This window comes from Xyrauchen texanus, chromosome 6, assembly GCF_025860055.1.
Source record: "Xyrauchen texanus isolate HMW12.3.18 chromosome 6, RBS_HiC_50CHRs, whole genome shotgun sequence".
Taxonomy (NCBI): Eukaryota; Metazoa; Chordata; class Actinopteri; order Cypriniformes; family Catostomidae; genus Xyrauchen; species Xyrauchen texanus.
This window is the reverse complement of record NC_068281.1, coordinates 9,278,548-9,291,403: the sequence shown is the minus strand read 5'-3', so window position 1 is coordinate 9,291,403 and position 12,856 is coordinate 9,278,548. Positions and strand designations below refer to the sequence as shown.

Here is a 12,856-nt window from a genome sequence, read left to right as displayed (position 1 = left end):
TTCCCCTGAGAAAGGACCTCCTCTCTCAGTGATGGGGCACGCTCTGGCACCCATGCCCAGACCTCTGGAACCTCCACGTCTGGTCCCTGGACGGGATGCGGAAGAGCTAGCCGGCTTACCGGCGGCCGTTGTGAATACAATCAACCAAGCCAGAGCCCCCTCTACCAGGCACCTTTACGCCCTAAAGTGGCGCTTGTTCGCAGATTGGTGTTCTTCCCGAACTGAAGACACGCAGAGATGCGTGATCAAGTCAGTGCTCCTGTTCCTACAGGAGAGGCTGGACAGGAGGCTGTCCCCGTCCACCCTCAAGGTGTATGTGGCCGCCATTGCCGCCCACCACGATCCTCTAGACGGCAAGTCTTTGGGTAAGCACGACTTGATCCTCAGGTTCCTGAGAGGTGCCCGGTGGTTGAATCCCTTCCGGCCAAGCCTAGTTCCCTCCTGGGATCTCTCGGTAGTCTTGGCAGGACTCCAGAGACCTCCCTTCGAGCCGCTTGAATCAATTGGACTTAGGGCCCTCTCTCTTAAGACAGCCCTGCTGATCGCGCTTGCCTCTATCAAGAGGGTCGGGGACCTGCAAGCGTTCTCTGTCAGCGACACTTGCCTGGAGTTCGGTCCGGCGGATACGTCTGTGATCCTAAGACCGCGACCGGGCTATGTGCCCAAGGTTCCTACCACACCCTTCCGAGATCAGGTAGTGAACCTGCAAGCGCTGCCCCGGGAGGAGGCAGACCCAGCCCTTTCGTTGCTATGTCCAGTGCGCGCCCTGCGCATTTACCTGGACCGCACACAGAGCAGATGCTCTGAGCAGCTCTTTGTCTGCTTTGGGGGATGGCAGAAAGGAAATGCCGTCTCCAAACAGAGGCTCGCCCACGGGGTTGTCGACGCCATCACACTGGCTTATCACACCCAGGCCGTGCCCCTACACTTGCGGGTCCGAGCTCACTCAACAAGGGGTGTTGCGTCCTCGTGGGCACTGGCCAAGGGCATCTCCCTAGCAGACATCTGTAGAGCCGCGGGTTGGGCAACACCCAACACCTTCGCGAGGTTTTACAACCTCCGCGTCGAGTCAGTTGCGTCTCGTGTTTTGTCAGGTCCGAGCCCGTAGAACTCGGTAACACGTAGACCGACCGGCCGGGTGGATCACTTGCGCCCAGCGCCCTTTTCCTGATGTCAAGGTAAAGTAGTGCGCCTTCTTCCCAGGGCGCCCCACTCCAAGTCGGGACCCTGGTCGATTCCTCCCCAGCCCTCTGGGTCCGCGGTTCAGCGGAGGAACTCGCCGCCCAAGCCACTGCGGGTACCCTGAGGGCTACCCTGTACTGGTATAGGTGCTCCACAGGTAAGGCCTCCTGCTCGGACTCCCCCTGTGTGTAATTCCACGGTTCTGTCCCCTTACGAGCGGACCCCCGTGTCTCCCTTAGGCAGTTACAGCTGCCCCGGTTGCGGTGCTGTAGCAACTCCCCCCTTTCGAGGCTGGATCTACCACCGCACCATACTTTCCACACGAGCCCTAAGACGGCCGTGTGACGTGTCTACCACTTTTCCTCCCCAAGAAAAAGGGCAGGTGTGGTCTCCGCAGGGTCTGGGTAAGACCCCCTTCCCTATATGCGTGTAAGGGCCCCGGCCGTGATTGCTCTATGCGAGAAACATAGAGAGAAAAGTTCCCATGTTGGCAAACATCGCCTTGTTCCCCTTCCAGGGTAACTAGAAGGATTCCGATGTTCTTATGGGGCATTGGGGAAGGTGCAGCCAGGTACAGACGATGCGTGACACTGGATGAAATGCCTGCCCGCCTCTGTATCGGCGGTTCACGTACATGGTTCAGCGCATGGCAAGATTGGAATGGGTCCCCTAGTGTCGCTTCTCCGACACAACGTGGAGAGAGCGACAGAAGGGGAATGTTTGGTTACGTATGTAACCTCCGTTCCCCGAGGGAGGGAACGACACGTTGTGTCTTTCCTCCGCCATGTCGCTGAACCGAGCCACTGTTGTGGCCGGACCATTTCCGGCTCCTCAGAAAAATCCTGAATGAACTCCCGTATTTGCGCCGCTTAAATACCCGTATGTCCGGAGGCAGGACATGCAAATACCGGCTGCCAACTCTCATTGGCCTTTTTTCATAGATCAGAGGTGGATATCGGCGCTCAAGAGAGACCCCTCATGTCGCTTCTCTGACACAACATGTTGTTCCCTCCCTCGGGAAACGGAGGTTACATACGTAACCAAACGTTTGTTAGTCTAAGTCACCATTCACTTTGCTTGCCTCTTTTTTCCATACAATGAAAGTGAATTATGACTGAGGCTGTCATTTTGCATAACATCTCCTTTTGTGTTCCACGCAAGAAACATAGTCATATGGGTTTGGAACATGTGGTAGAGCTTAGCACAAGAAATCCTCAGAGCACCAATGTTATTTGTATCCCAACCACACACATGCATGCACACATACTGTATCTGTTCACACAAACCAGTGGCATAGCCACAGGTGTGCCAGGCTGTGCAACTGCCCCTGAATGTAAGCTTGCACACCTAAATTAAATTGCAGTTTTTTTTACGCTTTACTCTTTGTATCATGTCAGACATGATACAAAGAGTAAATTATCCTTCATTTGTATTAGCTTAATAATTAATGTAACAACAGTATTATTTTTCTTTTTTATTATGAACCAAACCGCCCTGTATAAATATAAAGGATATTAGAAAAAGATTTTGAATCTTCTAAACAGTTGTGCATTCTTCTGTTTAACACAATGCATAACTGATATATTTATTTTCCACAAATTAAAAATGTTGTTAGTTCCACAACTAAAACCTGGTGCATTTTTTTTTATTCTGAATTGTGCAAATTGTACCATGTCTTTAGCAAATTTGGGAAATAATGAAAATATTAATAATGGAAAATTATTAAGCTTAATTTTTGTTATAAATATTAACAGGGCAATTTAATACATTTTTTTATACCAAGCTTAAAAAACTATTATAGTCAAAAAGAAATGGATGCAGTGGTTGCTAATGGTCATTTTGTATATTTAACTTACTATAATTGTTATTTAGTTCTTGCACACCCAGTTTTCACTTGGCACACCAAAATGTTGTTTCTGGCTATGCCACTGACAAAAACAAACTGAGGGAAGATCAAGAGCATCCCAACAGTGCAGTCTTAACACTTCAGTAAATGGCTTGAATTTACAGAGCCATTTAAGGGATCTTCGAAGAGCTTAGATTAAACTGCTGAACCAAAGCACTGTATCTTAATGCCCTACTTGTGTATGATTAAACACACCAGGCTTCTTCCGCACTGGATCATCGTAATCACAGTAGTCTCACAATGGCACATAAGGTCTGGTCCACATCGCGGCTTACTCTTGCCAAGAAACGACTAGCATGCACATTAAAACGACCGAAGTTTAGGCACTTCAAGAAAGTAAAGTCTTGTTAAAAAAAAAATTCAAATTCTCACTAATTTAGTTTATTTGGCAACCAACAAAGTCCAACAGTGTATGTACATGCATCATAGGGGATTTATGTCGTTTTTGTCATTTTTTCTAAAAGTCATGAAAATTCCCTTCACAAGAGTGATCAATTGATTTCCATGGAAATTACATTTATATTTTAAATAAAATGGCTGACTTGCTATGGCTAATTTCATAGCTAACATTTTATGAATCATAGATTGTTTGGAAAAGGAAGTGGTGGTGGCGTAATGGGCTAAAGCACATAACTGTTAATCAGAAGGTCGCTGGTTTGATCCCCACAGCCACCACCATTGTGTCCTTGAGCAAGTCACTTAACTCCAGGTTGTTCTGGCGGGATTGTCCCTGTAATAAGTGCACTGTAAGTTGCTTTGGATAAAAGTGTCTGCCAAATGCATAAATGTAAATGCCCAGTAAAATATTGTGCTCACAAGTGATTTTTACCTTAGTTTGTTTTCTTCAAACATCACTTAGTTGTCTCATATTTCAACTCAAGTATAATCTTTACTGACTCTTTTGTCAACTTGGTATCAAGTAGGCCTACACTATCTTTTGAAAATACTTTGAGGCAAAATTGTTTGGTGTGAATGTTGTAATTTTTGACAAATTGATAGAAATCATTTCTGCAAAATAAATATTAAAAAGGTCTAAATTTATTTCTCACTTTGTTCAGATTATCATAGTTTTAAACATGTATGTAAAGGGATCAATGGAAAGGAGGAGGCGAGAACCGGCTTTTCAATATAAATAATAGTTTTAATGATAAACTTAAAAGACCACATAAACACACATGACGGACATCTCCTGCACAATCCTCTGCAGTCGACCTTTAAACCTCCAGAGGCTTGATTAGCCTAATACGGGACCAGGTGTGTATGATCACGACCCGGCCCCGCCCTCCGCCCTGCCACAATGTATGTTTAGTATATTTAGTTTAGTATAGTTTTCCTATATTGAAAGTATGGGTCACTGGCGACCTGTCCAGGGTGTCCCCCGCCTTTCGCCCAATGTTAGCTGGGATAGGCTCCAGCCCCCCGTGACCCTGTACACAGGATAAGCGGTTGACGATGGATGGATGGATGGAAAGTATGGGTCTGGGACAAGGCTAAAACAGTCAAATTTATATATAAAAGGGATTTGAAAAGTACCAAAATAATGACGGCACAGTAAAACGTTTCCAATTCAGTTTTAATGTGACCTTAATAAAAAAAAAGTTGGAATCTTGGGACAATGAATTGCCTGAAGAAACAACCATAAATAATTGCACAGCAGAAAAATAGCAGAAAACGATTACAGACTCTGTGATCAGAAATATCACAATGGTTAACTTGCTTTAAGTGCCTTAAACAAACCTCATGAATATCTACTGTAGCCGGTGGGTTGTGAATAAACCACATAGAATTCAAAAATATATTTTGGGGTTTTATTCTGACGGCTGTTTATAAAAATAATAATAATAATTTTTAAAAAAAAGTGATCGATGGGGTGTATATATACATACAAAATAAATTTATTAAACATGTGTTAAGCGTGTGCACAAAGCACGACTTTTGTTAAATAAAGACTGTATTATTGGAACAAAGTACGCTGTCTCCCACTTCCTCATTCCTTGGAACTAAGGGATTTGTTACAGTTGTTTTCCAGACCTGTCCCTTCCTCTTTTACCAATAATTGATGTACTCTCTCTCCTCTCATAAACAAAAATGTAAGAGATTTTTTTTTATGTCATTGTGAAAGCCTGTCCTTGGTAACACATTTTTTGCTCTTTCCACAGGAATCTTGGGAAGTCAGGACTACGAGTGTCATGTCTTGGACTTGGTAAGCACTTTTTTGATAAACATTTTTTTTTATACATTTTCAATTTAATGAGCACATCATTACTAGTTTTGCATAGCATTCATTCATAACCATTTCCAGGTCACACAATAAATATTGTAGATCGGTGAATACGTTCACACAGGATATTTCAATGAGGTACATGTAACACTCTCCTGTGTTTATATACTGTGAGGAGTCACGTGATCTTTAAAATGTCCCCCATGTTACTCTCATCCATTCATATTTAATTTATAATAAATGAAAACAGAAGCTCACTAATTGCCTCACACACTCCAAACACAGCGGGAGAGTGATGGGTTGACGCTTAATTTATTCACTGCTCGTTTTTAGTTTTAGGATTAGCTGATTTCATTAACAAGCCTCATGAATGCAGACATAATGATGGTTTTAATCTGTTCCTGGCTTCCCATTAAGAGGAAAACACACAGTGTGACATAAATATCATGCAGTTGTACAGTATATAATTTAATAATCAACTTTTAATTTTATAATTTAATAATCAAACACTGAAAACCCCATATCAGTCAAACTTCCAAAACACATTAAAGGAATATTCCGGGTTCAATACAAGTTAAGCTCAATCGACAGCATATGTGGCATGACATTGATTTCCACAAAAATTTGTTTTGACTTGGTATGTGGCTTCATTAAAATAATCGATGATTGAGAAGGTTAATGTTATTAAAATGAACTGTATTCCAAAATTCAACTACCTGCTACAGTCACTCCCTATAGATGTCCCCCTCTCTTATTTCAAACAATTTGATAGCATAGCGAAGTCCTTCATTTGGATTGGTAGACGTCCCAGTCTACATATCAACAAATTACATAGGCCGATTGATAAATGTGGGCTAGGCCTACCCAAGATTTTGTTTTATTATTATGCTTTCCATCTCAGGCATTTAGCTCATTGGTCACTTCCACCTGAAAGAGCCCCTCCCTAGTTTTCTATTGAACAGGAAGTCCTTGCCCCTATTTCGCCATTGCAAAGCCTTTCTATCAAACTATCCGGAGTATTTAATTTGGACAAGAGAGGCCAGAGTATTTAATTCGGACATTTATTTAAATGTTGCCTCAAGCATATGGCTGAACCCCAAATTATGTATCAACAAGTCCCCTTTCTGTTGGTCAGAGTGGATTGTGAGGTGGGTTACTACACTCGGCGACCTGTATGAGAGTGAAGTGTTGAGATCTTTTGAGAATTTGGGTCATCATTTTGGGATCTCAGTGTTATAGGTATTTACAGCTGCTTCACATGCTCTGTACTGTTTTGAGATTTGAATTTGGTATTAGAGGAAGGATTGTGGACTGAGATTCTAAAAAAATGTCAAGTCTGCATCTAGAGATGCAAGAGTTTGCCTAATGCAATTTAAGATTTTACATAGATTTTATTGGACCCCCTCTACAGGCTTGGTCTTAAAGACACACCCACCTGCTGGCAATGCCAATCAGAAGTTGGAGGCACAACTAATTTATTTTGAAGATTTTTTGTTGAGGGTTCAGCTTTATTTGTGTGATGTTTTGGGCACTCAAGTTTTACTTTGCCCCAGACTTTGTATTTTGGGTGATGGGGCAGTCATACATTTGGGGGAAACATTTATAAAAAAATTGGGTTCTGACATGTCAGGGTAGTAATTTAAGTATTAATTCTGTTTGTAAATATTTTTGCTTTTATTTGTTAATATATGTATGAATCAATAAAAAAAAAATTATCTAAAAGGAAACATTAAAACACATACTTTTTCAAAAGTATATACACAATATGCATGTAAACATGATTTCAGTGTGATAAAATTGCTTATTAACCTTTTCTGTGTAAAGTTATTGCCAATTGTACAACTTCGTTGCTATGCCGATGTTATGTCGACAAACCCTAAAACCTTAAAATGACTGTAAAAATGTCAATATTTAACTTTAAAGCTCAAAATACATGAGTTTTAACAGAAGAATTAATGTAAGTGCTTTTATAAAATGATAAGCTTCACATTTCTGCATTTAAACCCTCCAAAAATTGGCCACATTCACTTCCATTGTAAGTGCCTCACTGTAACCTAAATTTTTGCTTTTTTTAAGAAAAGGAGGGACACATCGAAATAAATTGTTTTGATATTCCACATTATGCCACAAATGCTGCTGATTGAGCTTAACTTGTATTGGACCCACAATATTCCTTTAACATGATGATTTGAAAATTCACCTTGCGAATGTACTTTTATCCAAAGCGACTTACAAACGAGGAATAAAACAAAAGCGATTCAATCGTGAAATTAAGCATGACAGCAGTAATTTATCAAACAATTATCAAATGAAAAAGAGCATTATAACTGGGCATATACTGGTGCTAAATCAATGTAAACTTGCAAACCCAATGTTATTTGTGGCTGCAATTCTTCATGTATTCCACCATCCAAGAGCAAATCTTTCTAATGATGCTGTAATGAAATGAGGCTAAACTGGTTTGGACAAGAGCGAACTGTACTGTACTGATGTCTAACATGAAGGTTTTCAGTAAGACCATTGAGGAGCAAACATCTGCTATTCTACCATATGGAAAAAGCCCCAGGCATATCTTCACAATGAATTTTTGAATGTGGCCTCTGATATTAGATCAGGTTTTATCCTCTGTGTGTAAAAGTGCTTGACTCTAAAACTAAAGGAGCTGCTATTATTGCTAATACATTATGAGCCTCAACTCAATAACTCAACTGTAATTCAGTCTTTGTAGCTGTTATTTTCCTGGCAAAGGTCAGTGCCCCAGGTCAGACATCGTGCACATTAGCAACATGCTCAAACGCTGCTACAATGCTGCAAGCTAATCAGACTTCAACGCTTAAATCAGATGTGCACTTTACTGAATGCATGAGAATGGCTTTTAGTGGAAACCACCAAAGCAGCAATAATTATTGTATGTGCTTGCATGAATGCATGCATGCATGTGTGTGCATTCATACTGCATAAAGACTGTGTATGTTAAAGCAATGTCGGTAGCACTTTACAATAAGGTTAAGTAATAATCATGAACAAACAATTAACAATAGATTTTTACAGAATGTATTAATCGTCATTAATGTTAGTTAAAAAAATACAATAGTTCATAGTGCATTAACTAATGTTAATATTTACAACTTTATGTTGACATTGACATTAACCAAGATTAATAAATGCTGTAAAAGTATTGTTCATTGTTAGTTCATGTTAACTAATGTTGTTAACTAATGTCAACAAATTAGTGTAAAGTGTTATCTGAATATTTAACCCAATAATGAAAATTCCGTCATTATTTAGTCACCCTCATGTAATTTGATGTTGTTCAGTTCACTCTGAAACACAAAAGGAGATTTTGAATTATCTTTACACAGCTTTTTTCATTACTGTGACTGTTTATAGTGAATTCTGGCTGTCAAGCTCCAAAGAAAGACATAAACACCTCAAAAAAGTTATCAAAACAAAATTTTGGTATTCAAACAAAATTTGAGACCCACTTACTGAGTTGAATGGATAGTTTGATATTAAAGTGAATAATGACAGATTTCACTCTGTTCATCACACAAAGCTATCATATGGCTTCAGAAGACATGGAATATAGCGTACAAGGCAAATGGGCCACTGTTATTGTGCTAAATCTAAATTCATCCTTTTATGTTCCACATAGAAAATAACAGTATACAGTTTGGAACAACATTAGGGTGTGAACTATGAAATAATTTTCAGTTTTTGGGTGAACTGTTCCTTTAAGGTATGTAAATGTACAAAGGAGTAATGCTTAATTTTAACTAAAGCAGTGATACATGAGGAGAGACAGAGAAAGGGACTGAAACTAAGAAAAAGAAAGGAATGGATCCAGGATAGAGATGAGATCCTGTTATTCCTTTGTTTCTCTCAGTTGATGAATTGCCCAAGACTTTGCTGCTAAGTCTAGCTTCACACAAGTTATTTGGCAGGATAAATACCATCACATGGTCTACATAATGTACGAAATACTAGAAAGGCGCCAGACTTTCCTTATTGCTGCACAGGTGTCACCAAGGGAACATAATGCATGCAGTCACCCATACTATTTCCTCATTTATCCTACAACCCATGGGCACTTAATCACCATGAGAACAGTTAAGAGGAAGTCACCCCTGACAAGTTCGCCAACCTGAAACACAGTCGGGTGTCTTACTGAATGTCAATCTGAGCGTGATAACAGTGATATTGAAACCCAGGATGCCAGTACTTGCCGGAGAGATTCTCAACCTGCAGCCGGGGTGAGTTTTAGGGTGACAGTAGCTGTTTTTGACAGGGATGTGGGGCACTAAACTGACAGCGATAAATCATGGGTGTTTTAGGCTGCAAGGAAGTGTGACGCAGGCCAAGAATAGCAGCGTCCTCAGGAATCATGGGACAGTTTTTACCAAGAATTAACCTAATTTATGCCTCTGTCTGTTAAGCCTGGTTAGTACAAAAGTTTAGACAGCCAGTTCACAGATAAGGATGCTTACTGAAATTGTTTCTGACAAACTGTTAGTAGTTACAGACTTGTATTACATATTACATACCATATTTAAATAGGTTCAATGAGTAAATGTGGACTTCTTATTTCTAATGATAGGACGTAAAAGCAAATGAAGAATTGAAATGTCATCTTAGTCACAATTCTTATGTTTATTTGACACTGTTTGTTGATGGTTAGGGATGCACTAATGTAGATATTTTACAGATTTTGGAATGTTATGGGCGATATTATAACCGAGACCGGAGCTAATTGTCACTTTGGGAAGTTGTCACTACGGCTGTGTCAAAATCGAAATGCATGTTTTCTCAATGAAACTTTTGTATGTTGGTTTTAAATGGCTAGTTCAAAACCCTTTAAATGGCTAGTTCAAAACCCTCTAAAATTAAAATAATTTTTGTGAATTCTACCATCATATTTTTGTAACAGCTCTTGGGTAAACAAGTGAACATAATCAAATCACACTGGCTTACATTAAGGCATGGGTCAACTATATTATGAAATCAGATTTTTACCGAATTTTAACCCTTGTGCTGTGTTTGAATTGTGCTAAAACATTTTGTGTTCCAGGTCAAAAATGGCCGGCCCACTTATATGTTTATAAATCTCTCAAATTGCATATTTTATCACAAGATATTGCATTTGATCTTTTTAACAACTTCTTTTTTAGTAATTATGAATGGTTTTGTACTCCTTTTTGAACATATTTTTATTGATAGAAGGATAACTTGAATTGAGCTTATACCGGGCTAGCGGATGGCACTCCCTGCGGAAAAAAACAAACAAAAAAACAAAGAATTACATAATAAATTAATAACTACTCTGAACAAAATAGGCGTCATTGCTGACAAATAAGAACTGTTTCGTTCTCATCATTTGCAAATTTGTCATCACAACAACTATATACAGATTTGGTTAAAAAAAAACAACAACAAAAAAATGAGATGAGATAGCGATGTGTTATATCATTGGAAAGGTCTCAATTAGTAAAATGCAATGAGCAACTCTTTTTTTGAAGTGCATTTTTGTCATGTTTTTCCTTTAGTCCAAACACAACGTAATATGATAAGTAGATCTTGATATATTCCTCAAAGAGACAATGCGCAAAAGGGCGCTAACACATGGTGTGTGTGTGTGTGTGTGTGTGTGGATTTGGGTGGTTGATGAGGAAATTGTTTGGGTGACAAACTGCTAATTAAGGGTATTAAGAAATATATGTGGTTTATGAGGACATTTCTAGTGTCCCCATAATTCAAATTGCTTAAAAAACACACTAAACAACTTTTTTTTTGAAAATGTAAAAATGCATACATTTTTATGTAAGGGATAGGGGATAGGATCTAGTTCGTACGGTATAATAATCATGTCTATGGAGAGTCCTCATAAGGATAGCCGTACCAATGTGGGTGTGTCCAAGGACTTTGTGTGTACAAACACACATCCACATAAATGCTCATCAAATGGATTGGGATGCTCCTAAACACTTAATGTGTTTTGTGGTCTAGTCAATTAATTTCCAATGGCCGGTCATTTTTGACCGGGAACACAAAGTGTAACAAAGTGAAATAACACCAAAAGCATTTAAAGAAAATGGTCAAAATGTTTTGGAGTGTGTTTTTAGATACCATATGTACAAAAAGTCATCAAAATTTCCTGAACACAACATAAGGTTTAAATGTATTCTTAGGACAAAAGTATTTTTAATGTAAGTCAGGTTGGGGCATGTTGCCACATTTTTATCGGGGCAGGTTGTTACAGGTATTTTTAATGTAAAAATTTATGCAAATGATCCAATACAATATTTCCTGGCCAAAACAATGCATTGATATTTTTCTATGTTATTTGTGCAGCTTAATGAGATATAACCCCAATATCGCTACAGTTCCTGGATCACACCTGCTTGTACATCTATTTATTATGTTATTGGCTCTGATTCTGGTTGGACTACCACAATCCCAGGTAGAACAAGACAAAACTGAAGCAAATGAAACTAGTCATGTTCAGGTGAATTCTTATGTAGGGTTAGGCGACTGCAGCTGGTGTCGGTCAGAGAAAAATCACTGTAAAACATTCGGGATCAGGCCTGTGTTTCATTCTAATCCGTTCAGATGTTTCTCTGACAGGAACCAGAGCAAATACATCAAGCTCTGCTCAGAATAAACTAACTGACTGAAAGACCTCTGACTCATCCTATCTCTCTTTCTCCCTCTTTCTCTCTCTTTCACTTTCTCTCTTAGGCACTTGGGTGACGTTTGGGGGGCAGATTTCAGATGAGGTGAGTTATGCACATTTTCATGTTCATAAACAGAAAATTAACATAATTGATAGCCAAGAAATCTCCAACAACAATTAGTACGTCTTTTACTATACATTATAAATCAATCAGTATTCTGGGTTTTCAATTAGGTACTTCAGGGGACAATGGAAAACATGTATAAAACATATAAAACTTACATTTTCATGACTAACTATTTTATAACTATAATGATAGTGAGTGTTCGTAATAAAAGTAATTTTAATGTGTTACAGAAAAACAAAATGGCTCTTTTTATATTAGGAGTCTCTGGGTTAGAGTCTTGGTGGGGGTCCCTCGGTCTGTAAAGGTTGAAACCCTTGGTTAAAATTAATAGTATGCTGATTTACCTGTGTTTTATGTCTTTACCCATAATTCACATTTCTAAATCCGGTCTAGTGACTGGCACAAAGTTGGCAGAGTTATCCAAGATAACCATGTTCAGTGTTTGACAGTCTTTGCATGACTCATAGACATGTCATGCTGTGGTCTTCCTCATTATTCAAAAAATAACATCACTCAGCTAGTGCCCCTTTCTGACACTCACCCAGGGCAAATGCACAAGAATACTAGCGCTACTTACATCATAAACGTCCCTTTGGCAACAACTTCCACGACAACCCAGTCTCTCCCCAGAGGCGGAGTCTCCTCTATTGTCCAGTCATTTTCATATCATCTCTTGTCCTAACAAATTATACAGGATGTGGACGTCCCCATTCTGTCCTGTTCTACACATGTCGGAAGTCACCTCGTCAG

At 39.5% G+C, this 12,856-nt stretch overlaps 1 protein-coding gene across 1 annotated transcript in view; it reads left to right on the top strand.

The window, feature by feature from the left end:
• The window catches only part of kcnab1b (potassium voltage-gated channel subfamily A regulatory beta subunit 1b), a 59,715-nt gene that overhangs the window by 21,624 nt on the left and 25,235 nt on the right, over nt 1–12,856 (top strand). Inside the window, exons 2-3 of the mRNA XM_052128772.1 lie at nt 5,248–5,291; nt 12,045–12,082. Of these exons, the coding sequence (XP_051984732.1) occupies nt 5,248–5,291; nt 12,045–12,082 (82 nt within the window). The remainder of the gene's footprint in view (nt 1–5,247; nt 5,292–12,044; nt 12,083–12,856) is intronic.